Source organism: Neoarius graeffei, chromosome 7 (assembly GCF_027579695.1).
Source record: "Neoarius graeffei isolate fNeoGra1 chromosome 7, fNeoGra1.pri, whole genome shotgun sequence".
In the NCBI taxonomy this organism is placed as follows: domain Eukaryota; kingdom Metazoa; phylum Chordata; class Actinopteri; order Siluriformes; family Ariidae; genus Neoarius; species Neoarius graeffei.
In genome coordinates this window covers 64,322,623-64,350,441 of record NC_083575.1, presented here as the reverse complement: position 1 = coordinate 64,350,441, position 27,819 = coordinate 64,322,623, and the positions used below count along the sequence as shown (strand labels likewise).

Below are 27,819 nucleotides of genomic sequence, written 5' to 3'. Positions count from 1 at the left end.
TTGATTTTGTGGATTAATGGTTAAATAGTTAACTGGTTTAAACCCACCTCCTTTAACTTTTTCATCAATGTATTTACTTTAATAACTTTTTAGCAACTTAATAAGAAGACAGTAAAGCAGAAGGCTGGCCCTTCAGAGAGCTCCACAGCACGAAGACAACACACAGACGAGCCACAAAAAAGTAATCAAAGAAAGCTAAAATTGGTGGGGAAATTCAGGCTCCAATTGAAATCCAGACACTTCATCTCATCATCTCTAGCCGCTTTATCCTGTTCTACAGGGTCGCAGGCAAGCTGGAGCCTATCCCAGCTGACTACAGGCGAAAGGCGGGGTACACCCTGGACAAGTCGCCATGTCATCACAGGGCCGACACATAGACACAGACAACCATTCACACCTACGGTCAATTTAGAGTCACCAGTTAACCTAACCTGCATGTCTTTGGGGGAAACCGGAGGAAACCCACGCGGACACGGGGAGAACATGCAAACTCCACACAGAAAGGCCCTCGCCGGCCACAGGGCTCGAACCTGGACCTTCTTGCTGTGAGGCGACAGCGCTAACCACTACACCACCATGCCGCCCATCCAGACACTTATTAACTATTATAACTATGCAATTTGAAGTGTGGGAGAGAGAGAGAGAGAGAGAGAGAGAGAGAGAGAGAGAGATTGATTTGTGAAAAGCATCTTAGGCCTCCACAGAAATAGCGTTAACATGCCTGCGGGGCAAAACTGGAACTCTGCCCTTACATATTCAAATACAAAGCAGATCAATAAAACTCTGGCTGCATCTCAATCAGGCCAACTGCAATTCTGTAAAATATGCACAGAGGTGCAGATTTAAAGTTCAGTCCCTTGATTCTTGACTATTATTTTGCATGAGTTCAAATGTTTAACAAAAGTCTATGTAGGTCATAAACTTGAATCAGTAACAAAAAATATTCTGCAAGTTCACTCACATTCAAAGGGGATTCAAATGGAGTGTGTCTGCTGGTTTGGAGAAGTTCTTATGCTGTCAGTACAGCAGAGTTGCCATGTGCGTGCAAAGTTCATCTGTATCTCTGTGTGTGTGTGTGTGTGTGTGTGTGTGTGTGTGTGTGTGTGTGTGTGTGTAAAGACAAAGCATCGGTGAGGACGTCGAGCAAGTCAAATTGTTGCATATTAGCACACTAAACCAGGGGTTTGATGTTATTTGTACTTTCTTTTGTGATTCAAATGTATAATTCAATCATTAAGATCCATTCTGGTTCGTATGAGTTCAATAAGAGTGTTAAGTTCATTCAGATAAGCCTATGCGACATACTTTTGCATTTGCATTTCCATTTATGTATCTAATGCAGACGTCTGAACTTTGTTCATCTCTAAATTGCCATAGCTTCAGATTTTGTAATACCTTTCATGCTGACTGTTCTGCTGTTTCTGCGTTTCCTTCTTATCTTGACCTTGGGTTTTATTATGGGTAGGCAAGGATGTCTCAGGATTAGACCCACACACTGAGCTGTTGTGAATTCAGTTTCTCCTTCATGCAATAAAATTATCTTTAACCTTAACTATCTATAAATGAGTCATCTTTAAATTATAATATTAAATTATTAATTTTTCAGCAACTTTATATTCAACAGATGTCCTGAGTGCATATTTATTTTAGAAAAACAATACAAACGTTTTACAAACATAATTAAAGGAGAACTGAAGGCAAATTTTTTATTATCAATGCATTTTTGAGCGCTATTTTGTCACTGCTATAGCAAGTTATGAGTGTTTGAAATGTTTGAAATCTCCTCCTAGAACTGCCACCTTATTGTGGTGGAGGGGTTTGTGTGCTTGAATGATCCTAGGAGCTATGTTGTCGGGGGCATTACGCCCCTGTTAGGGTCTCCCAAGGCAGACAGGTCCTAGGTGACAGGCCAGACCAAGAGCAGTTCACCAAAACCCTTATGGAGAATAATCAATCAAGGACCGTGACGTCGCCCGGTATGGCACAGCCGGGGCCCCACCCTGGAGCCAGGCCTGGGGTTGGGGCTCGTATGCGAGCGCTTGGTGGCCGGGCCTTTGCCCATGGGGCCCGGCCGGGCTCAGCCCGAAGCGGTGACATGGGCCTGACCTCCTGTGGGTTCACCACCCACAGAGGTAGCCGCAGGGGGCCGGTGCAGTGTGGATTGGGTGGCAGTCGAAGGCAGGGGCCTTGACGACCTGATCCCCGAACACAGCGGCTGGCTGTTGGGACATGGAATGTCACTTTGCTGGGGGGGAAGAGCCTGAGCTTGTGCGGGAGGTTGAGAGGTACCGGCTAGAGATAGTCGGGCTCACCTCCACGCACAGCTTGGGCTCCGGAACCCAGCTCCTCGAGAGGGGCTGGACTCTCCACTTCTCTGGAGTTACCCATGGTGAATGGCAGCGGGCTGGTGTGGGCTTGCTTATAGCTCCCCAGCTCAGCCGCCATGTGTTGGAATTTACCCCAGTGAACGAGAGGGTCGCCTCTCTGCGCCTTCAGACTGGGGAGAGGGCTCTTGCTGTTGTTTGTGCCTACGGGCCGAATAGCAGTATAGCGTATCTGGCCTTCTTGGTGTCCCTGGGAGAGGTACTGAGAGGTGCTCAGACTGGGGACTCCATTGTTCTACTGGGGGACTTCAATGCTCATGTGGGCGATGACAGTGACACCTGGAGGGGTGTGGTTGGGAGGAACGGCCTCCCCAATCTGAACCCGAGTGGTGTTTTGTTATTGGACTTCTGTGCTAGTCACGGTTTGTCCATAACGAACACCATGTTCGAGCATAGGGGTGTCCATAAGTGCACGTGGCACCAGGACACCTTAGGTCGGAGGTCGATGATCGACTTTGTTGTCGTTTCATGTGATCTCCGGCCCTATGTCTTGGACACTCGGGTGAAGAGAGGGGCTGAGCTGTCAACTGATCACCACCTGGTGGTGAGTTGGATCCGCTGGCGGAGGAGGAAGTCGGACAGACCTGGCAGGCCCAAACGTATGGAGAGGGTCTACTGGGAACATCTGGCCGAGCACTCTGTCGGGGAGGTCTTTAACTCCCACCTCTGGGAGAGCTTCTCCCAGCTTCCGAGGGAGGCGGGGGACATTGAGTCTGAGTGGACCATGTTCTCTACCTCCATTGTAGACGCAGCTGTTTGGAGCTGTGGCCGCAAGGTCTCCGGTGCCTGTCGTGGCGGCAATCCCCGAACCCGGTGGTGGACACCGGAAGTAAGGGATGTCGTCAAGCTGAAGAAGGAGTCCTATCGGGCCATGTTGACCTCCGGGACTCCTGAGGCAGCTGATGGGTATCGGCAGGCCAGGCGTGCCGCAGCTCGGGCAGTGGCGGAGGCAAAAACTCAGAACTGGGAGGAGTTCGGGGAGTCCATGGAGAAGGACTATCGGTCGGCCTCGAAGAAATTCTGGCAAACCGTCCAGCGCCTCAGGAGGGGGAAGCAGTACTCTGCCAACACTGTTTACAGTGCAGGTGGGGAGCTGTTGACCTCGACTGGGGACATTGTCGGGCAGTGGAAGGAATATTTTGAGGATCTCCTCAATCCCACCGTCATGTCTTCCATTGAGGAGGCGGAGGCTGAGGACTCAGAGGTGGACTCATCCATTACCCAAGCCAAAGTCACTGAGGTGGTTTGCAAGCTCCTCGGTGGCAAGGCACCGGGGGTGGATGAGATCCGCCCTGAGTATCTCAAGTCTCTGGATGTTGTGGGGCTGTATTGGCTGACACGCCTCTGCAACATTGCATGGCGGTCGGGGACAGTGCCTCTGGAGTAGCAGACTGGGGTGGTGGTCCCTCTTTTTAAGAAAGGGGACTGGAGAGTGTGCTCCAATTATAGGGGAATCACACTTCTCAGCCTCCCAGGGAAGGTTTACTCCAGGGTACTGGAGAAGAGAATTCGGCCGATAGTCGAACCTCGGATCCAGGAGGAACAATGCGGTTTTTGTCCTGGTCACGGAACACTGGACCAGCTCTATACCCTTCATAGGGTGCTCGAGGGTTCATGGGAGTTTGCCCAACCAGTCCACATGTACTTTGTGGATCTGGAGAAGGCATTCGACCGTGTCCCTCGTGGTATTCTGTGGGGGGTGCTTCGGGAGTATGGGGTTCGGGGCTCTTTGCTAAGGGCTGTCCGGTCCCTGTACGAACGGAGCAGGAGTCTGGTTCGCATTGCCGGCAGTAAGTCAGACATGTTCCCAGTGCATGTTGGACTCTGGCAGGGCTGCCCTTTGTCACCGGTTCTGTTCATAATTTTTATGGACAGAATTTCTAGGCGCAGCCAGGGGCCGGAAGGAATCCTGTTTGGGAACCACAGGATTTCATCTCTGCTTTTTGGGGATGATGTTGTCCTGTTGGCTTCTTCAAACCAGGACCTTCAGCATGCACTGGGGCGGTCTGCAGCCGAATGTGAAGCGGCTGGGATGAGAATCAGCACCTCCAAATCCGAGGCCATGGTTCTCGACCGGAAAAGGGTGGCTTGCCCTCTCCAGGTTGGTGGAGAAGTCCTGCCTCAAGTGGAAGAGTTTAAGTATCTCGGGATCTTGTTCACGAGTGAGGGAAGGATAGAGCGTGAGGTCGACAGGCGGATCGGTGCAGCCTCCGCAGTGATGCAGTCGCTTTACCGGTCCATTGTGGTGAAGAAGGAGCTGAGCCAAAAGGTGAAGCTCTCAATTTACCGGTCGATCTACGTTCCGACTCTCACCTATGGTCATGAGCTTTGGGTAATGACCGAAAGAACAAGATCGCGGATACAAGCAGCCAAAATGAGTTTCCTTTGCAGGGTGGCTGGGCACTCCCTTAGAGATAGGGTGAGAAGCAAAGTCACTCGGGAGGAGCTTGGAGTAGAGCCACTGCTCCTCCACATCGAGAGGAATCAGCTGAGGTGGCTCGGGCATCTCTTTCGGATGCCTCCTGGACGCCTCCCTGGGGAGGTGTTCCAGGCATGTCCCCCCGGGAGGAGGCCCCAGGGAAGACCCAGAACACGCTGGAGGGACTATGTCTCTCGGCTGGCCTGGGAATGCCTCGGTGTTCTTCCCGAGGAGCTGGCCGAGGTATCTGGGGAAAGGGAAGTTTGGGCTTCCATGCTCAGACTGCTGCCTCCGCGACCCAGCCCCAGATAAGCGGATGAAGACGAGACGAGATGAGTGTTTGATATATGCTCTGTAATATATCAGTTCATATGTCAAAGCAATGGCTGTAAACGAGATTCGTTGAGACCTGTGCGAGACATCGTAGGATGGAAGTAAAACGTACAGCGGAAATCAAAGTGACCAACATCTGCCAACGTTGTCAAAAGATGCGTGCGCCCTCTTTCGAATGCTGACGTAATCAAGCCGGAAGTTTTGTTTGTTTTGATAGCAATCAGGAAAGTTTGAAAAAAGTAGGCAGTAATCGTCATTTAAACTCGTTTTTGTGCAATATTTCGTTTGGAAAACAGTTCATTTGGTGGAATAAATGTGACATAAGTTGCCGAGTACGTGTTTTGCACCCAGTTGTGGTCTGGCTGACACTTCACATTTCGAAGTCTCGCACAAGTCTTGTGAAGATCGTGCAGATAAGTCACGCCTGCCGTGGACCAAATGAACTAAATTCAACATGGCTAAAAACCGAATAGGTCGATAAGTATAATATTTAATTGCAATTAGTTGCCAATACGAGTCATGATATAAGGTTACTAAAACCGAAAACATAATAGAATAACACGTTAATTAAGAAATAAAGCAAATTTAAAAATGACTTCAGTTCTCCTTTAAGCTAATTCTGTAAAATATGTACTGTAAAATACTATTCTGGCTATAATATATCATGTGGTAGATCTCAGTTCATATTCTTTTAAAGTTCTAAACATGGACTTCTAAAGTGATCTTGTGCTAAAAAAAAAAGGCTAAAGACCACTGATTACATTACATTACATGGCACTTAGCAGATGCTCTTATCCAGAGCAACGTACAACGAGTGCAAAATCAGGTATTTTTCCCCCCATATCTTATTCTTTTTTATATTTGTATATGTAAATACTTAATTTAATTTTATTTAATTTATCTAGAAGTTTTCTCTATTTTCTATTCTCTGTTTATTCTGTAATGATGCTGCTGGAATTTTAATTTCCCTGAGGGAACCCTCCCAAAGGGATCAATAAAGTTCTATCTAATCTAATCTAATCTAATCTAATCTAATCTAATCTAATCTAATCTAATCTAATCTACATGAAGTGCTGAACTTCTAGACAAGAAAGTTCTAGTGCCAACTGAACAAGTGACAGAATAACACTTAGTATAATATTCTGATGAAGTATCAATACTCTACAAACAACCAATGAAACAAACCAACCATACAAAGTACAACTAAACAGAGAACTCAAACAGCTAACCCCAGGCTAGACAGTATGCAGCCTGGGTTGGTCTAGACCGATATGCAGACACACATCCCACTGATATAAAGGATTGTGGATATTGATTCTGGTGTTCAATATTCTTTGATTCTGATGTTTTTCCCCCCTCTAATTTTTCATTTGAAGAAGCACCATGTCAATCAGGTAGTATGAAATGTTGAAGAAACTTGGTCTGGAAAACATGCTTTGGGTGATTTTTTTTTTTACGTATGTAAGATCGGACATTACGAGCAGGTGCTAAATTTGTGTGTGGCTAAATTGGGAGTGTGGAACAAAATGTTTCAATGAGCGAGAGCTGAAAACAAATCTGTATTTCAAATAAACATTGAGCTATATACAGTTGTGGTCAGAAGTCTACATACAGGGACATGTATGTCATCTTGGATATGAATGTCATGGCAATATTTGGGCTTTCAGTAATTTCTTTGAACTGTTCTTTTTCTATGGCAGAATGTACAGCATGCATCTTTAATTTAAAAAAAAAACCCACTAGAATTTGGTGCACAAGTTTTAATTTTCTTTGGCTTTTCTGAAATCAACACAGGGTCAAAATTATACATGCATGGTCAAAAATTTACAGACGCTCACTTAGATTATTAATTTAGAGGTGCTGAAACTTCCAAAATGTCTCTTATCTTGCCAAGGCCGAGGTCTCTTAACTTCCTGTTAGTGATCATGATTGACAACAGCTGGTAGCTTCTCTGTGCCTTCATAAAAAGGGTTTGTTTACAGCACTCATTGGCTTGACCAACACACAGTAAAATGGGAAAGTCCAAGGAGCTCGGTGCAGATCTGAGAAAAAGGATTGCAGATATACACAACTCCGGAATGTCTCTTGGAGCCATTTCTAAACAACTGCAAATTCCAAGATCAGTTCAAACAATTGTATCCAATTTATTGTGAGGTGTAGTCACTTTGCCAAGCCACTTTGCTTCAAGAAAACCCAAACTGTCACCCTCAGCTGAAAGGAAATTGGTTTGGATGGTCAGGAACAACCTGGGAACCACCATGGCACAGCTCTGCCATGAACTGGAAGCTGACAGATCATTGTCTACAGTTCAGATCACCATGGACTAAGAGGCTGCTATCCAAGAAATAACCCCCTGCTCCAAAATTGACAGCGTCAAGCTTAACTAAAGTTTGAAACTGACCACACAGACAAAGAAAAAGCCTTCTGGAGGAAGGCTGTATGGTCAGATGAGACAAAGATTGAGTTGTTTGGCAACGATAACCACCATGTACAGAGGGACACTGTACCAGCTGGTGGTGGTGGTGGTAGGGATCATGATGCTCTGGGGCTGTTTTGCTGCCAGTGGAACTGGTTCATTGCACAAAGTGGATGGAATAATGAAGAAGGAGGACTACCTCAGAATTCTTCAGCATAAACCATCAGAAACTTGAACATGACTTGGGACTTACAACAGGACAATGACCCCAAACACGCATCAGAGCTGGTTGTGGAGGATAAAGCAGGCTAACATTAAACTTAAAACAAGTCCTCACTTCAACCCTATTGAAAATATATGGACCGTGCTTATAAGTCGAGTCCATGCAAAGGAAAACAAAAAACAACAACAAAAAAAACAAATTTAATTGAACCCTACCAATTCTACCATGAAGAGTTGTGAAATATCCAACCAGAATTCTGCCAGAAGCTTGTTCATGGTAAACAAAAATGTTTGGTCAAGGTGAATTTTGCGAAGAGACACTTTACCCAAATATTAGGTGTGCTGTATATAATTTTTGACCCTGCATGTATAATTTTGACCCTGTGTTGATTTCAGAAAGCCCAAAGAAAATTAAAACTTGTGCACCAAATTCTAGTGTTTTTTTCCATTAAAGATGTATGCTGTACATTCTGCCATAGAAAAAGAACAGTTCAAAGAAATTACTGAAAGCCCAAATATTGCCATGACATTCATGCCGCTGTATGTAAACTTCTGACCACAACTGTATTTAACAGATTTCTGGTACTTGCTTTTAAACGGTATTGTCAAGAGGCATTTATAGCTGTAATGAGTAGCATGACTGTGGTTTCTTCTAAAAGCTACTTAACAAGTCAGATAGCCTTCAGACTTTTATAGCTTCAATTTGCACTTCTTTGACACAGTTTGTATTAGTTCTCATGCTTTCCTCTTCATCCCTGAAAAATCATTCAGCGAGCCTGAAAGAATGCTGCATGAGTCACCATATTCGGTACATTGTACACTCCATTCCAGCTGTTTCTGAGTTTACCAGTGCCCATCTAGGCATTGTTTCAACTTGATTACATTTGCAGGAGTCTTACAAGAGAAAAGATTTTAGTGACTGAATTGTGCCGAGGTGTTTTTGTGGCCCGTGCATCTGACTTAATATAACAACACATTTGTCTTTGAACAACCATGTCTCTAGGGTCTAGAAGGCAGGCCTATAGTTGTCTTGTATATTATAGGTCACTATTTACTATTACAGAATGGATTACTCTTTAAATGTGTATGTGTAATATTAATACAGGAGAATACAGCCAGCATACATACAAACACATGGGTCATTCTAGAATTCGGGGTACATTTCGCATCTCCAAGATAAACCTTTTGTTATTTTCCACAAAATAAATCTTTATTTAATCAATTTTGAACAATAATGCAAATTATGACAAACTTTCATCAATAGCAATGCTTGATGTACATTTTAGACCCAATTTATCCATAAAACATTACCTAAATGACTCCCTCCCCCCACATTATTGGCTGTCTTCGACTACTGATTCATACATTCAACTTGAATAAACATGAAGTGATTCAGTCTAGCAATCTGTTTTTGTAGCTTATTCTATTAACTGTGATAAAATCAATTGCACAGAAAGTCTATTTTCTTTATTACGTGCAATTTCAGTCATAAAATAAATATTTATTTTTTTATCCACCCCAATGTTCTTGTCAACTCTGTTAACTCTGTTGTAAAACTGCATAAAATCCACAAAGACTTAATAATACACATGACACCTGCACCGAGAGATATCACTTCCTCTGGCAGGAAACTTCAGAAAGGCAGTGAGGTATGTTATGTTTCTTCTCTCATTAATTTAAACATAATGTTCAGGATGCATCAACAGTAAATTAATTATTCGTCACATCTGTTACTGTGATATTGGAGTGAATCTCTCACTCATTTTTTTTTAAAAACAAGAATATGGTTAAAATCCATAAAATTCTGTTTTTATACATGCCATGTGGTAGCTAGTTTGAGGTTAGCGTGTGGAGTTAAAACACAAAATGGTGGGAAATGTCAACTCTGTTATCATCAAATCTGTTAATGGATTGCCCGGTTTAACGATAACGGAGTTGACAATGACTAACAGAGTCAGCACTTGAAATGCACCCGCAATTACAGTATAGAATGGGATGGACACACACACACACACACATACACACACATAGTACTTTGCAATACATGTCTGCATAGATGAAATGGTGCCCTGGAGGTAGGATATATGATCACAAAACAGTCTTTAAAAAGCTCCAGTGGGATGGCAATAAATAATGCTAACCAATAGCAAAGATCCATTAAGGAGGAGGTCATTGTTCGTAACACTGGCAACACACACAGTTGAAAAGCGCTGTATATTTTAGGAAGTCAGTGCAAATCAGTATGCACAAAAATAACATTTCAGTAGGCAGTGCTGCTTGAGAGAGAGAGAGAAAGAGAGAGAGAGCATGAAAGTGTTTAAAGAGTGTGTGATTATGAAAAGGCCGAGGACTCACCGCTTGGCAGAAAATTGGGTATTTGATGCGGTTGATGCCTCCGGCGAACACAGCGAACGTCAGAGCTGTGTGGAAACAGAAGTTCAGGAGCATGTGCCATCCTTTTCGGCTGATCCGGATTGTACTGTTACAGAAAGAACATATAACCCAGTTGTGTGGGGGCTGCGCTTTACACTTTAAAGCTTTTATCAAGAACTTCTCTAGCTGGAAAGCCCAATCAAATGGAGTGCTGTGTATGGGCTGGGGATTATCCTTTAAGACCCTGCTGCAGTTAGTTCAAAATCTTTTTGCTGTTTTTAGCACTGCAACAACAGAGCCCATGAAGTGTATCTTTCTAATGCTTACTATGTTTAGATCTAATTACAGGGAAGCTGTGCTGCTGTTTTTGACTGTTGGAATTCATGATTAATGGTAAACATCTATGTTAGTAGAGCAGCATCACTGACTATTTCTCATGAATCAGACATGTACATGTGTCTATTATTACGGATTTGTATATTATTATTGAATCTTGCAAAATTAAATCCAGTCGGGGTAATTCTACAGGCAGAAATGTATCACAGAGGTTAGAGGAGAATAGGCAGACTAATTTGAGTTGACAGGAAGTCTAGAACAACTCAAGTAACCACTCTTTACAACCAATGTGAGCAGAAAATCATCCCCTGGTCTTTTTCCAGTTTCAGGGAAAAGTTTCCTGTGCCTGCTATAGCATCATATTCCTGTTCTTAGCTGACAGTAATGGAACCCAGTGTGGTTTTCTGCTATTGGAACCCATCTGCCTCACATTTTGGCATGTCGTGCGGTCTGACATGCTTTTCTGCTCACCATGATTAGATAAAGAGTGGTTATTTTAATTCTCTACAGACTTCCTGGTCATTCTCTTCTGACCTTTCTCTCTCTCCCCCCCTTCACATCTAAACTCGAGAGAATGTTGTGCATGAAAATCCCAGGAGATCAGCAGTTTCTGAAATACCCACAACCCATCTGGCACCAACAAGTATGCCAAGGTGAAGGTCACTGTGATCCCCCCTCCCCCATTCTGATGTTTGAAGTGAACAACTGAAGCTCTTGACCTGTATCCACTTTGAATGCAGAGGCACAAACGTGTTCCTATTTAAAAAGTGTTTGGTGAACGTATATCAAAATAACAAAGACAGCTACAATACCAATTATTGCAGAAAAACCATGTGGCATTGATGTACAACGTGTTAATTGGCATGCTATTCACTCACTTAAATATTGTTAATATTGAAAAGAATGTAAAAGAGAGAGAGAGAGAGAGAGAGAGAGAGAGAGAGAGAGAGAGAAAGACATAGAGAGTTGGGATGCTCTCTGCTATGCTTCTCTACATGACAACAAACCTCCCAAAATAGTGCTTATCCACACTATATATAGTCTCTCTTTGGCTATAAACCTGCAATGCTGAGGCAGGCGAGAGCAGTCGAGACTGTAGCAGCTTCAGTGGGTCACTCAGTATTAACCTGGCATCCCCAACAGAACTCTATTTGTATGTGGGTAGGACTGTGTGTGTCTGGGTGGTTACGGTAACGGAGAGGACAGCAATCAGGACTGCAGGATTAAGTACATCCATTATGATCATCCAAACAGCAGCAGAGAATTGCTCTAAGAAAAGAAAGAAGGTGACATCGGGGCGTAGAATAATATTATCTAATCTGAGTTAAAGAAAGCCTGAGTGAGAAGTAAAAGTGTATGGATCAGTATCTACACTTCAGAAGTCTGTGGGTGTTGATGAGTGTGTAGACACAGGGACACAGCTCCCATCTCAATGACTAAGGCAGTCTGTTAGACAGGCCTGACTCATAGCAAACGGCCCAGCACCAGTTTAAAGAAAACAACTGAAGAGAAAGGTTGAGGGAAAAGATGAAAGCTGAGGCAACAGGAGTACTGCGATGTTGAGATCAACAAATCAAGACTGTTCACTTCAGTTTAAATGTGTTTTTCCAGATGATAAAAAAAAGCCTTGCTGGGTAGTCAGAAGTGTGAATGAGCCTTACAATGCTGTTGGATGTGGAAACAGATACACACCCACGTGAACATGTGTCAGCACATGAAAAATGTGACTAAACCTTAGTGTTGTAGTACTTGAGAACGGGCTTGGTCCTGAAACTGGTCTCAAGACCACTTTTGAAGGTCTTAGTCTCGTCTTGGAATGAACTGCATTTTTACTCGGTCTTGTCTCAGTCTCAGACATAGAGATTCAGGATTTTATTTCAAGCCTGGTCGAGATCACAGCTGCAGGGATTTCACTAAATTGCCTTTGCATTGTCTGATTTATTTAACATTGTTACTGTGATTGGATGTACAAATTTCCTGCTTCAAATGCGACCAATAATGTTGCTAATTTGAAAATTTTCTTTCTGTTAACAGCTGTCCCCCCACCCCACCTCCCCACCCCCTTCACACACTGGTCTAGTCCTGGTCTTGACTCGGTCTCGCTCTGCCTTGGTCTTGGTCTTGACTTGATCTCAAACCGTCAAAGTTTTGGTCTTGATACACTTTGGTCTTGGTCATAACTTGGTCATGGTTTAGGTGGCCTTGACTACAACACTACTAAACATACAATTACATATACCAGCAGCAAAAGCTTTGAGATTACTTACATCAAAGTAACAGGATAACTAATCCAGCCACTGGGGGTGCATAAGTGTACTCTTGGTGCTGGTCCCAAGCCCGGATAAATCAGAGAGGGTTGCGTCAGGAAGGGCATCCGGCATAAAACTGTGCCAAATCTAACATGCAGAATGAAAAGAGAAATACCATACTGGCTCGGTCGGGGCCCGGGTTAACAACGACTGCCTCCAGTACTGTTGGTCAACAGGGTGCCGGTGGAAAGTGTGCTACTGTTGCGCCAAAATGGAGAAGGAGAGGGGGGAGGCGTGTTAGGAGAGAGCGTGAAAGATGGAAGGGAAGGAGCTTAGAATTGAGGGTAGGAACACTGAATGTGGGAACATTGACTGGCAGAGCGAGAGAGTTAGCAGGTATGATGGAAAGAAGGAAATTGGACATTTTGTGTGTGCAGGAGACGAAGTGGAAAGGAAGCATAGCCAAGAACATTGGAGATGGATGCAAGTTGTTTTATTATGGTGTCGATGGAAAGAGAAATGGTGTTGGTATTGTTTTGAGCGGAGAGTTGGTCAACAGTGTGATTAATGTGAAGAGGGTGTCAGAGTGATAGGCATGAAGTTGGAGATTCAAGAAGTGGTAATCAATGTTGTGTGTGCGTACGCCCCACAGGTTGGATGTGAGAATGAAGAGAAAGAGTCTTTCTGGGAAAAGATGGATGAAGTGGTAGAAAGTATACCGAGAGAGGAACGCATGCTGATAGGAGCAGATTACAATAGACATGTTGGCGAGGGAAACAGAGGAGATGAGGATGTGATGGGCAGATATGGTGTAAGAGAGAGAAATGCGGAAGGGCAAATGGTGGTTGATTTTTCAAAGAGGATGAATTTGGCAATAGTCAGTACATACTTCGAGAAGAAAGAGCAGCACAGGGTGACGTTTAAGAGTGGAGGAAGATCTACACAGGTGGACTACATACTCTGCAGAAGGGGTAACCTGAAGGAGATTGGAGACTGTAAAGTGATGGTAGGGGAGAGTGTAGCTAGACAACATCAAGTGGTCATGTGCAGGATGAGACTGAAAGCGAAAAAGAGGAAGCGTGAAATAGTGGAGCTGAAGATTAAGTGGTGGAAACTAAAAGAGGTTGAACATCAGAAGGAGTTTAGGGAAGAAATGAGACAAGCATTGAGTGGTCATGGAAGTCTGCCAGAAGATTGGAATACTACTGCTGTACTAGTAAGAGAGGCAGCAAGGAAGGTGCTAGGGTGGTCATCGGGAAGGAGGAAAGAAGACAAGGAGACATGGTGGTGGAACAAAGAAGTGCAGGAAATTATAAAAGAGAAGAGGCTAGCAAAGAAGAATTGGGACGATCAGAGAGACGAGGAAAACAGGCGGTTATACAGAGAGACAAGACAGAAGGCAAAAAGAGCAGTAGCGAAGGTGAAAGCAGATGCATACCAAGAGTTGTACGAAAGACTGGAGACCAAAGAAGGAGAGAAAGACCTGTACAGACTAGCTGGGCAGAGAAACAGGGAAGCGAGGGATGTACAACAGGTAAGAGTGATGAAAGATGTAAATGAAAATGTGCTGACAAACAAAGAGAGTCTATTACGAAGGTGGAAAGAGTACTTTGAGGATTTATTAAATGAGGAGAATCCAAGAGAGAAAAAGTCAGATTCATTGGAGACAGCAAATCAGGAAGCAGAGTTGGTTAGTAAGGATGAGGTGAGGGCAGCCATGAAAAGAATGAAGACTGGGAAAGCAGTTGGACCAGATGGTATCCCGATTGAGGCTTGGAGATGTTTGGGTGAGACGGCTGTGGAGTTCCTAACGAGATTGTTTAATAAGATCCTAGAGAATGAGAAAATGCCAAATGAATGGAGAAAGTGTGTGCTAGTCCCAATATACAAGAATAAGGGAGATGTACAGAGCTGCAGTAATTACAGAGGAATAAAATTGATGAGCCACACCATGAAGCTATGGGAAAGGGTATTGGAGGCGAGATTGAGAAGAGAGGTAGCAATCTGTGAACAGCAGTACGGGTTTATGCCAAGGAAGAGCACGTCGGATGCAATTTTTGCTTTAAGAATGTTAATGGAGAAGTACAGAGAAGGCCAGAGAAAGCTACATTGTGTGTTTGTAGACCTGGAGAAGGCATACGATAGAGTGCCGAGAGATGAGTTATGGTATTGTATGAGAAAGAGTGGAGTGAATGAGAAGTATATTAGAGTGGTGCAAGACATGTATGAGAACAGTGAAACAGCAGTGAGGTGTGCAGTTGGAACAACTGAATGGTTCAAGGTGAAGGTGGGACTTCATCAAGGATCTGCTTTGAGTCCTTTTTTGTTTGCCATAGTGATGGATAGCTTGACGGATGAAGTGAGGCAAGAGTCACCATGGAACATGATGTTTGCGGATGATATTGTGATATGTGGTGAAAGTAGAAAGGAGGTTGAGTTGGGTTTGGAGAGATGGAGGTATGCATTGGAACGAAGAGGAATGAAGGCGAGCAGTAGCAAAACAGAATACATGTGCATCAATGAGAATGGGGATGAGAGTGTAGTGAAGATGCAAGGAGTAGACGTAAAGAAAGTTGGTGAATTCAAGTACCTGGGGTCAACTGTGCAGGAAAATGGGGGCTGCGATAGTGAGGTGAGAAAGAGAGTGCAGGCAGGTTGGAGCAGTTGGAGAAGGATTTCGGGAGTCATTTGTGATAGGAAAGTCCCAGCAAAAGTGAAAGGTAAGATGTATAAGACAGTAGTGAGACCAGCTGTGATGTATGGATTGGAGACCGTACCCTTAACGAAGAGACAGGAGGCAAAGTTGGAGGTGGCGGAGTTGAGGATGTTAAGGTTTGCGATGGGAGGGACAAGGTTGGACAGGATAAGGAACTAGCACATCAGAGGGACAGCACATGTGGAGAGCTTGGGAATTAAGCTAAGAGAGATGAGACTGAGATGGTATGGGCACATCCTGAGAAGAGATACAGAGCATGTGGGAAGGAGAATGTTGAGGATGGAGCTGCCAGGCACACGAAAATGAGGAAGGCCAAAGAGGAGATACATGGATGTGGTGAGAGAGGACATGAAAGTGGCAGGTGTGGTAGAGAAGGATGCGGAAGACAGGGAGCAATGGAGACGAAAGATCCGCTGTGGCGATCCCTAATCGGGAGCAGCCAAAAGAAGAAGAAGAAGAAAGTAACAGGATAACTGGTGCACAATACAGTGCATGCAGAGACAAAGTGCAAAACATGCTGTGTCACATAATGTACTCACAATGAGTCTGAAATGAATGTTCAGTACTTAAATGCACTAAATGAATGCTGTGTGAGGAACATGCATCACCAAGCTCGGGACTAAGGAAGAAATGCAAGTTCAATAACAAAAATAATGTGTTATTAACTTAAGGTCTTATTATGCAAAGAACGAGTGAATAGTGTGAGGATTAAAATGGCTGTTATGATTTATTTGCTAATTGATTTTAATGACAGGATGGCTGAGTACAGAGCATTTACTTCGCATAAATATGTTAATTAAACTGAATTAGTCTTTTTGACTGTGGCTTCTGTAACATTTGGAAAATTGGCAATGCCAAAAAAGATCTTGGTTATTGTGTTGTGAAAGCAGAAAGACACAAATTCCCTGAATAGTTCTTTATCCCGGGGCGGCACGGTGGTGTAGTGGTTAGCGCTGTCGCCTCACAGCAAGAAGGTCCGGGTTCGAGCCCCGTGGCCGGCGAGGGCCTTTCTGTGTGGAGTTTGCATGTTCTCCCCGTGTCCGCGTGGGTTTCCTCCGGGTGCTCCGGTTTCCCCCACAGTTCAAAGACATGCAGGCTAGGTTAACTGGTGACTCTAAATTGACCGTAGGTGTGAATGTGAGTGTGAATGGTTGTCTGTGTCCATGTGTCAGCCCTGTGATGACCTGGCGACTTGTCCAGGGTGTACCCCGCCTTTCGCCCGTAGCCAGCTGGGATAGGCTCCAGCTTGCCTGCGACCCTGTAGAACAGGATAAAGCGGCTAGAGATAATGAGATGAGAGATGAGTTCTTTATCCCAGGTTCAAATGGCTTCATAATATTACACATGTTGTCATAAATAAAATAAAAATATCTATGAATAAAAACAAGTCGTAGAACTCAAGTAGATTCCTCAGCTGCCAACAAGTCTAGTCCTTCTTGTTACCAATTTGTATGCCTGAAATTCCCATTCAAGCTACAGTCAAAAGTTTGGACACACCTGCTCATTCATACGTTTTCCTGGATTTTGACCATTTTCTACTCTGTAGAACGATACTGATGACTTAAAGAAAGAAAAAAAGGTGTTATAAAAACCCAAGATGTTTCATATTTTAGATTCTTCAAAGTAGCCAGCATTTACCTTTATGACTCTTTGCACACTATTGGCATTATCTTAACCAGCTTCATGAGGGAGTCACCTGGAATGCTTTTCAGTTAACAGATGTGTCTCGTCAAAAGTTAATTAGAGCAATTTCTTGCCTTCTTAATGAATTTGAGATAAAACAGTAAATACTAAATAATAAAAATACAGTAAATAGCCCTATTCCACAACTGTAGTAATCCATATTATGTCAAGAACCGCTCAACTAAGTAAAGAGAAATGATATCCGTCATTATTTTAAGACATGAAGTGACTTTTAGTTAATAAAAATAAAGAAAAACATTGAATTAGAAGGTGTGTCCAAACTTTATGGGAAAAAAATCAGACATTTGTCCTTGCTCTGGTTTTGACCCTGTTTGGATGAAATCCAAAATCTAATCAGTTAATCTGCTGGTTACAATGATAATTCCATATAAATCCTACAAACATTCAACCACTCGTTGCTGAGATATCACACGAATAAGAGTCTTAGCTGGATGAATGGACAGATGGACAGACCCACGTACAAGCCAAAAATATAACAATGCCGAGTGATTTTGTCTGCCTCTCAAAACCACGCACAAAACTGGCTGCCATTAAAGGTAGACTGCCTTTCAGATTTTTCAAGTGTAGGTCCTAAAAAGAATTTTCCCTGACACCCAATTATTTTTGTTTAATGGACTGCAAGCTACTGAATTCAAATCACAGACTTCCAATTTTATAAGAAGTTTATTTTTAAATAGAACAATTAATTAAATTAAGGCCCACGTGGCCCTAAATTCTCTGCTATTTTTTTCCTGCTTCACCATGACCCAATTCAAGATACTACGTCATGCATCACATGGTGGGCTTTCCTCATTCATGCAAGGCATTGTTGGATACAAATTTGAAACAGAAGAGAACAATGGTGGACGTGAGTGTGCTAATGAAACTGGAAAGACCGACTACAGTAACGGAAAGCGAGAAGAAAAGATGCTATGTTGTGAAGGAAAGGAAACGCAGGACCAAGCTAATAAATATCAGCGGTCAGTGAGCACCTCGGTGTGATCAGCTGTTCATTTAGCGACAGAATGATGTAACTGTCAGTGCACGGTCAAAGGTAAACCTGTAGATGGCAGTAATGCAACACTGAATGCCAACTGCCATAAAACCTTAAAGATGAAGAAGATGACGACGACTAAGGTAAACCTGTGCATGCGGACACGGACTTCCTCTGTCTGCTTGACTGCGTGAAGCGAGCGATTTCATACACATTATTTGCTCAGGAATCCCCTCAAATTAAATAACTTCCCAGCCACAGAATGGCCTGGGGTTTTTATTTATTTATTTATTTATTTATTTATTAGCTATTACAGAAATAAACATATATCACAATGACCAAATTTCAGAGGGAACTAAATTTCACCGATTTTATGAAATCGAAAGGCTGTCTACTTTTAATTACAAATTTTAGCAAATTGAACAGAATATGTAATCAGCCACAATTTCTATTTTCCCAACCTTTTCCTCCACTTTTTGGGTGATCTGCCCTTAAATGTGTATGCATTAAAAAGAGAAGTGGGCACTGCTACAGCATTCATGGTGCTTAATTTAGGGTTGTACACCATTTTTGTTTCATGCACAACATGGCCTAATTAAACCAATCAAGCTTCACAGGCTTGAAGTACTCACATGTGCATGATCCAAAAATTTGATGCAATGTCTGTCAGCCAATCAGTTATTTCTACTAAATTATTTACATAAACTCATTTCTCTGGGCCACTGGGCACCACAGTGGTGTAGTGGTTAGCACCGTCGCCTCACAGCAAGAAGGTCCTGGGTTTGAGCCCAGTGGCCAACGGGGGCCTTTCTGTGTGAAGTTTGCATGTTCTCCCCGTGTCTGCATGGGTTTCCTCCAGGTCCTCCAGTTTCCCCCCCCACAGTCCAAAGACCTGCAGTTAGGTTAACTGGCTACTCTAAACTGTCCATAGGTGTGAATGGTTGTTTCTCAAGCCCAGAAATGGGAGGGTTGCGGCAGGAAGGGCATCTGGCATAAAACTATGCTCCAATTAATATGACATGTGGATCAATAGCGTCCACAGGGACCCCGACTTGGCAACAGTGCTGGACAAGCAAGATGATGAGTTCTCTGATTATACGGTACGCACAATCAGAATAGGAGTTAATGTGATTGGATTTCATCTAAGCACATCTTCTGATATTTTCTTAATCCCATTCCATTTAACAGTTACACATTTCTTTGCCACTGAGTATATGAAAATACTGAGCATATATAATTCTCTGACAGTCTGCCTTATTTTTATATTGGCTTATCATTAGACATGTTCAGAAATTATATACAGTATAAAACTCCATATGTTTTGTGGAAATTGCCTTAACTAATGTGGTCTGGAACTGAACTGGACTGACGCTGAGAAGAAAAGAGGACCATGTGCATCTCTATAGCGCCCCAATGACTTGGAAAATTAGACTCTAATGAGAGCGGATGGAACTGACCTACCTGTGGTGCACTATGTAAGTGATGATGGAAGCAAAAAGGCAGAGCAGCATGACAGCAGTGCAGGCATATACGACTGGGTGCAGGAAGTCCCCTGGGTATGAAGGGAACGACAGCATCTTCGTCATATCCTGCAAGGAAACAGAACGAGACAGTCAGTAACAGTATTGAACTGTTTTGGCAGTGACATCATCAAGGACAGCTGGGAATCAGGCAGCAGGCAGAGAGAAGCTGAGTAACCATGACAGCAAAGCAAATCAGCGCCAATAAGAACAGAACATATGAGCAATGGCACACGCTCAATCCTGTTTATCAGATAACAGCAATGAAAACACTTGCAGCACCATGGAAAGGACATGTGAGACTGGTTCCTCATATGCATATTGTCTGTTAAGGGACACAATATGATGACGACTGAAAGGTAATGGAATGGAGAGGTTTCGAGTCTTAACATAATTCATTTGCAGTGTCCTTACAGTAACTGTAATAGCGTATAATGTGTTATTAATCATAAAAAATTGCAAATTAATTCCCATATTTTTTTTCTTAAACCTTCCAGCTATCTTTTAATAAACCAGTTGGTTGTCACTGCAACAATAAGTATGAAAGTGTGAATGAACAAATCTTTATTCAGCTTTAATAACTTCTTTATCTTGGTCAGGGTAGCAGCAGATCCGGAGTCTATCCCTGGAACACTAGAGGCGGTAGCACATCCTGAACGGGACAAAAGTTAATCACAGGACATGATATACACACAAGTACACACTCATTCATACCGAATGGCAATTTAGAATGGCCAGTCCAACGAGCAGCATGTTTTGGGAGGGAGGTCGGAGGAAAATCAGAAAACCTGAAGGAAACCCACATGGACACAGAGAGAACATGCAAAACTCTACACAAACGGTAACCTGAGCTCAGATGGCAGGCTTGTAGTACTCAAGTCCAAGACTCGGACTCGAGTGCAACTCGTGCCCTAATTTAAGGACTCGTGACTTGACTTGGACTTGAGCACTGATGACTCGGACTTGGACTCGTACACTGTAAACCATTTCAAATTGGTTTAACTTGGAAATGCTAGTTCACCTGCTGCCTTGAAAATGCAAGTTAACTCAATTTGACGATTATTTTTGTTTCAACTCAGAAAGTCTCAATTAGTCAAGACAACTAAGTAATTCAAGTCTAATCTTTGAAAACTTGCACAGATTAGTTCAAATGAGAACACTTTTCAGAGTTCATTGAGTTAAAGAGAAAAAGTAAGTGGACATAACTAAACAAGGCTGAAATGTTTTACAGTGTACATTAACTTCATTCGGACTCGTAAATTGGAGATGAGGACTCAGATTTTTTTCTTTATTTTTTTGTAACATGCCATAATAATTTGGCATAAGATATTTATGTCAGGCGGCATGGTGGTGTAGTGGTTAGCGCTGTCGCCTCACAGCAAGAAGGTTCTGGGTTCGAGCCCCGTGGCCGGCGAGGGCCTTTCTGTGTGGAGTTTGCATGTTCTCCCAGTGTCCGCATGGGTTTCCTCCGGGTGCTCCGTTTTCCCCCACAGTCCAAAGACATGCAGGTCAGGTTAACTGGTGACTTTAAATTGACCGTAGGTGTGAATGTGAGTGTGAATGGTTGTCTGTGTCTATGTGTCAGCCCTGTGATGACCTGGCGACTTGTCCAGGGTGTACCCTGCCTTTCGCCCATAGTCAGTTGGGGTAGGCTCCAGCTTGCCTGCGACCCTGTAGAAGGATAAAGCGGCTAGAGATAATGAGATGAGATATTTATATCTACATTATTTTTTATACGAATTTCATGCAAGAGTGTCACACCTGCGCACCTTGGTGCATGCATCAGATAGACTCTCGGGCGTGCTCCGGACAGTGCACGCACCGTACACGGTTTCACATAAAGGCAGCAACAGCCACCATCAAATGGTGCGGTTGGAATTTTGTTCTCGGACTTGACTCGGACTCGACTCGGATCAGTCGTGGACTTGACTCGAAATTTTTTTTAATGACTTGAACTTGACTCGGACTTGAACACTGGGGACTCGAGACTGCACTCGGACTTGAGGTTTAGTGGCTCAATTACAACACTGTCAGATGGGCATAGGTTTACCAAAACTGGACAGAGGAAGATTGGGAAAAGACAATGTAATGTTTTCCACTTTTCAACTCTTCATGAGTTTCAGTGAGCTTGTGCCCGCTATAGTCTCAGATTCCTGTTTTTGGCTGACAGGAGTGGAACCCAGTATGCTCTCCTGCTGTCGTAGCCCATCCACCTCAAGGTTAGATTATGTTGAGGATTCTGAGTTGCTTTTCCACTCACCACGGTTGTAAAGAGTGCTTATTTGAGTTACCTGTCAGCTCAAACCAGTCTGGCCATTCTCCTCAGTTTCTTACACGAGCTGACAAATCAGCCTTGCTGGCATTTCATGAACTGGCTTCCAGACAGAGCAGATCACAGAACAAAGGAGACTTTTAAAAATAGCCAGGCCACAGTCTGGACAAGCAAAGTGACATGCTGGAGAAGAATGCTCAATGCAACACTGCCACAAAATCTGTCTATATGACTTCTGAGCACGTCCAAGGCCAGCAAAGTGCATACTTTGGACTGACACCCATCCAGACAAGTCATTCACAGCTCAGAAAAGCAAGAATTGAATAAGACTTGACAGATTCAGTGTATAATAACCCAGAACACTGTGTTTTATTGTATTCACATTTTCCACAAACAAACAAACAAACAAACAAACAAACAAACAAACAAACAAACAAACAAACCCACCTGCAAGCTCAGTCAAATGTTGCACAGTTTTATTTAGTGTGAAGCTGTTTATGGTTCTCAGTGTGTATTCATTGCTTTAACAGTGTCAAAAACAAACAGCTGTTCACTTCAAGCACAGTGTAGTGGTACAGTGGACCACGTGACTCAAAAGTACTCCATCTTGAAGGGGGTCAGGATCCATACCATGGCATAGAATGAGGCAGAAACATCAAGGAATGTTTTGGTTGACAGCAGACTGATGGGATTTTTTGAATTTTTTTTTTTTCCATTTCCTCAATTTCAGATGAAGATCCTATTGCATACAATATTACTATGGTACCATATTATGTATCAGCACAGGCCAATTTCCTTAAAACCCTACCCTCAGGGTAGGAAAAAAAATGCAATTTCTATTAGAGAAGTAAGGAATAAAACACACAGGGTGTAGTAATTGTTAAAAAAAAAACACTGGGTTTTAAAAACATATCACACAACATGGTGGGGTTGTGTGATGCACATCCTGAAGTGTTACCCTCTTGTATGACAGTATTTTGCCAACAAATACTTTTCAATTCATTAATGATTGGCAAGTCATGATTTTTAACCATTTATAGTTACATTTAATGTTGTGGAACGTCCATAAGACAAGTTGTTTGCTGTTATTATGCTTTCAATATGTTGTGGGAGTTATAACAGTTGTTCCTTTCCTATCCTATCTTTTTTAATGAAACTTTATTTTCAGAAGATTAATAACCAGTTTAGGCCATGCTAATCTTACATTGGGCCTTCAATCTATCCGGGCTTAGGACTGGCACTACTGTAAGTATGCACTGTCTTTTACAACCCTAATGGCTAGGTATTTTTTACCTAATCTACATGTCTTTGAACTTTTAATCGCTCTCTTGAAATTAATAAGACAAAGTTAACAAATATGCAGCTTGTCATGTTACTGAGAAACCAGAAAGTGTAAAGTCCTCTGTCTTGAAGACTTTCTTGTGATGTAAAACTTACTGAATGTTACAGAGCTCTGACACTGTAGACTCCTTCCATAAATGTTAAATAAATGTCGACTTACAGAAAGCTTGACCACGTTAATAATTATGTTTTTTTATTTGTTAAATAACATGTTTTTTGTTTAATCTGTCTATGTAGCTTGTTAATAAGATTTGCTATTAAGTACTACTACACACTATTAAGTACATTATGTAAACTTATAATTTGAATTATAGCAGCAACACAGAGATATAGAACAAGAGTGCTCTGAAAGCACAATATCCCCCACTGGCAACTATGCCATAACTCTGGTAAAATGCGATTGAATTGAACAAAATTGCAATATGCCTATTACCAACATATAACAAAGAATTCTGACAAGTTTCGTGAAATTCCTCCAAAAATTGTGAGAGGAGTTGATTTCAGAAGGTGAGTACCCTTCCTGGGACAGACAGACAGATGGACGGATGGACATCGCCGCAACAGACTCCCCCTTCGGGCTTTTCGGTCAACAGGGGATAAAAACTTTTTGCCAAATTACATGAAATTCCTCCAAAAATTGTGAGGGAAGTTAATTTCATAAAGCAAGAACACCTTGATGAAATTGCAAAGGTACAAGTTTTTTAATAATCAAGGGCATAACTCTGGTAAAATTTGCCCAAATTAAATGAAATTTCAATATGTGTATAATTGTCATATAACAAAACCTTTTGCCAAGTTTGGTGAAATTCCTCCACAGATTGTGAGAGGAGTTGATTTCAGAAGAATGTACACCCTCATGAAATTGTCAAAGTGCAAGTTATTTAATCAAGGGTCAAAACTCTGGTAAAATTTTCACAAATGAAATTAAATCGCAATATGCGTATTACTGTCATATAACAAGGCCTTTTGCCAAGCTTCGAGCAATTCGTCCAAAAATTGTGAGAGAAGTTGATGTCAGAAGGCAAGCACACCTTCATGAAATTGCCAAAGTACAAGGTTGTTAATCAAGGGCCACAACTCTGGTAAAATGCGACCAAATTGAACAAAATAACAATGTGTACTAATGAAATATTACAATGCCTTCTGCCAAGTTTCATGAAATTCCTCCACAAATTGTGAGAGGAGTTGATTTCAGAAGGAAAACACACTCTCATGAAATTGCCAAATTATAATTTTGTTAATCAGGAGTTACAGAACTCTGGTAATATGTGGCTGAATTTAACAAAATTGCAATATGTGTATTAACGACATATAACAAAGAATCCTCTCAAGTTTTGTGAAATTCCTCCAAAAATTGTGAGAGGAGTTGATTTCAGCAGGTGAACACCCTTCCTGGGATGGACGGGCGGATGGACAGATGGAAATCGCCACGACATAATCCCTCTTTGGGCCTTTCGGCCAGCGGGGGATAAAAATGACTCGACACCTTCTAAACAGTTATATTCATGAATTCAACTGTGTTGTACTCTAAGTCTTCTATGCTATTCTATATTCTATATAGGCATTTACTTTCTACAAATATGCTGTGTTGTTTTTATTATTCAGAATTTCCGAAGGGCATTTTTCTAAAACTGGTATGAAGCTGACTGACTGTTTATAAGGCAAAAGTAGCTGACTGGGCCAATACTGAAATAAACCACAGTCTTCTTTTAAATGCTAATAAATCTATTATAGTAAGAAATGGCCTCCATTTACCATGTCAGACCCACAGACGATTGTGAAATGCAGTATTGTGCTTTAGATGTTTCTTTCCTAATATGATTGGCAGCCCCTGCAGAATAATTGTAAATTCTAGTCAAAAGAATCCAGCAAAAGACTGTTCTATGATTATTTATCGACATGTCTAGGTGGGTGGACAGCATGGTGGTGCAGTGGTTAGCACTATAGCCTCATAGCAAGAAGGTTCAGGGTTTGAACCTCATGGCCAACTGGGGCCTTTCTGTGTGGAGTTTGCATGTTCTCCCCATGGGTTTCCTCCCACAGTCCAAAGACATGAAGATTAGGTCAACTGGTGACGATAAATTGCCCACAGGTGTGAATGTGAGTGTAAATGGTGTACCCCACCTCTCGCCTGAAATCACTGAGATTGGTTCCAGCTTCCCTCATGACCCGCACTGGATAAGTGACATAAATAATGGATGGATATCTAGGTGAAACTTGAGCTTATAGTATCATATTTCCTGTGAGAAGTGGTACTCACAAGAACTTAGAGAGGTCTATGTATGGTGTCCAATATCTGTGTCATTCTAAGCCATAGTGACTAGACTGGTTAATTTTAAAGTTACTTTTAAAGTTATAATATATGGCCAAAAGCCTGTGGTCACCTGGTATGTGGTTCTTTCCCAAACTGTTGTCATGAAGCTGGAGGCTCAGAGTTGTATACAATGTCTTTGTATGCTGTAGCATTACAATTTCCCTTCACTGGAACTAAGAGGCCCAAACATGTTCCTGCATGACAGTGCCACTGGGCACAAGACGTGGTTTGCCAAGGTTAGTGGGGAAGAACTCGAGTGGCCTGCACAGAGCCTTGACCTCAACCTCATTGAATACCTTTAGGATGAATTGTAATGCCGACTGTGCCCTTGGCCTTTAAGCCCAACATCAGAACCCGACCTCACAAATGTTCTTGTGACTGAATGAGCACAAATCCTCACAACCATATGAGGTTGTGAGGATTTGTGAGTGAAAAGCCTTCTCAGAAGGCATCACAGAGGTTATTATAACAGCAAAGGGAGAACTAAATCTGGAATGGGATGTTGAAAAAGCACATATGGGTGTGATGGACAGGCATCCATAAACTTTTGGTAATATAGTGCATTTTGTCCCGTGTTTGCAGGGTTTTTATAATTTGTATCAAATTGTGATAAAGTCATCTGTATATAAGCAAAGAGTGTGAAAACACCTCCATTAAACCCAACAGTTCCAAACATCTTTACAATTACAACACAAATCCAGTCATATTGACCTCCTATTGGGCTTTTAAAAAAAAGGTTCTTCACAAGTTCTTATGGCTTCTTTGGAAGTTCTCATTGCTTGTCCAAATGGTTAGAGAAACTGCTTTGGGACCAAAAGGTTGCTGGTTCGATTCTCTGAACCAGCAGGATTGGCTCAAGTGCCCTTGAGCAAGGCACCTAACCCCCAACTGCTCTGGCAAGTGTGGTGGCGTACCTTGTGTCTGATTAGCCAAAGAAAAACTGATGATGCGATTATCAGTTTGGGCAAGAACCTGTCCATAAAAATAAACAAGTTCTTTAAGGATATTTTGGAATGATAAAAGGTTGTTGGCTTCCAAAAGGGGTAATGCATAGAACCTTTAAGGTTTCCCCTGGAGGGGCAAGCAAACGAACTTTAAGGGTTCTTCACTCATCTCTAAAACAACTAAAATGTATAGTTTAAGGTTTTGAGAAAGCAATGTAAATGTAGTTTCATGTTTCTGGTTGACACAAGATATTTGGTTAGATAAGCCAGCTAGTTTACACTGTACAATTTTTGGTATGATTTTGCTGTCACAGATGAAAAATATGCACATTGTAAAAAGAATCCTTGGCTGTCTAAGAATGTATAATGTGGCATGTTCAGCCACAGCCAATTTAGTGTCATTGCGACCAAAGATAGTCAGTGACAATGTTCTGGTAGTGAGAACTTTTCATTTATTCATTAAACTCGCAGAGCACTATGATGCTCTTCTAAAAGCCACCAATAGAGGGGCAGTAAATAGTAGGACATAGCAATTTCTTTTAGCAATCATCGTTCTATCACTGCAGGATCTTCATTGTATAATCTGACATGGAGAAAACATTACTGTAGAATTTGTTATGGAATTCAGCCAAGATATTACTGGCATCATCTTGCACAGTGTGACAAGTAATAATTTTAAAAGAAATCGCATGGCAAAAAACAAACCTGAGACGATTATAGCTCAGATCAATGCAGATATTTCAATATCTAACTTTTTTTTTAAACCATCCTTTTTATATCTCTTTAGTGATGGGTAACTGATCCAGCTGATTAGAAATCATACTAATTATTACTTGGTATCATGGTATAAGCCCAGGCTTCATTACCCTGCTCGCAGTTAACCTGCTCATTCCAGCTGAGCTCTCAATAAGCTGTTAAAGCCTATCACTATATTAGCCTAGCCATGCGGCTAAAGCCTTTTGCCATTCTAACCTATAACCAAGCAGCTAGAACCTCTCAGCTTTAGATTAGCTGTAAATCTAAATCCTTTAAACCTGGGTACACAAGCTTGGGAATGGCTACTAGACCCTGCCAGCACATTAACAATGCAATGCTGCAAAAGCATTAGCCTATAGCTGCTTCAATAATCGCCACAATCCATGCTAATACAAGCAGGTCGCATGCTGAAATCAAGGCTGCTAGTGCTGCTGTTGAGGTTCTACAGGCTCATTATTCACACTGATTGATCCAACCACAATCATCGCTAATCCTCTGCAGCCTTAGACTCTTCGAGCAAAACCTGAAGGGAGTTGACCAGAAAAAA

General features: G+C 42.4%; 1 protein-coding gene across 1 annotated transcript in view; it reads right to left on the bottom strand.

The window, feature by feature from the left end:
• LOC132889578 (adhesion G protein-coupled receptor A3) overlaps positions 1 to 27,819 on the bottom strand; it is a 493,612-nt gene that overhangs the window by 18,730 nt on the left and 447,063 nt on the right. The window contains exons 15-16 of the mRNA XM_060926228.1: positions 19,587 to 19,714; positions 10,130 to 10,253 (exon numbers count right to left, since the gene is read on the bottom strand). Of these exons, the coding sequence (XP_060782211.1) occupies positions 10,130 to 10,253; positions 19,587 to 19,714 (252 nt within the window). The remainder of the gene's footprint in view (positions 1 to 10,129; positions 10,254 to 19,586; positions 19,715 to 27,819) is intronic.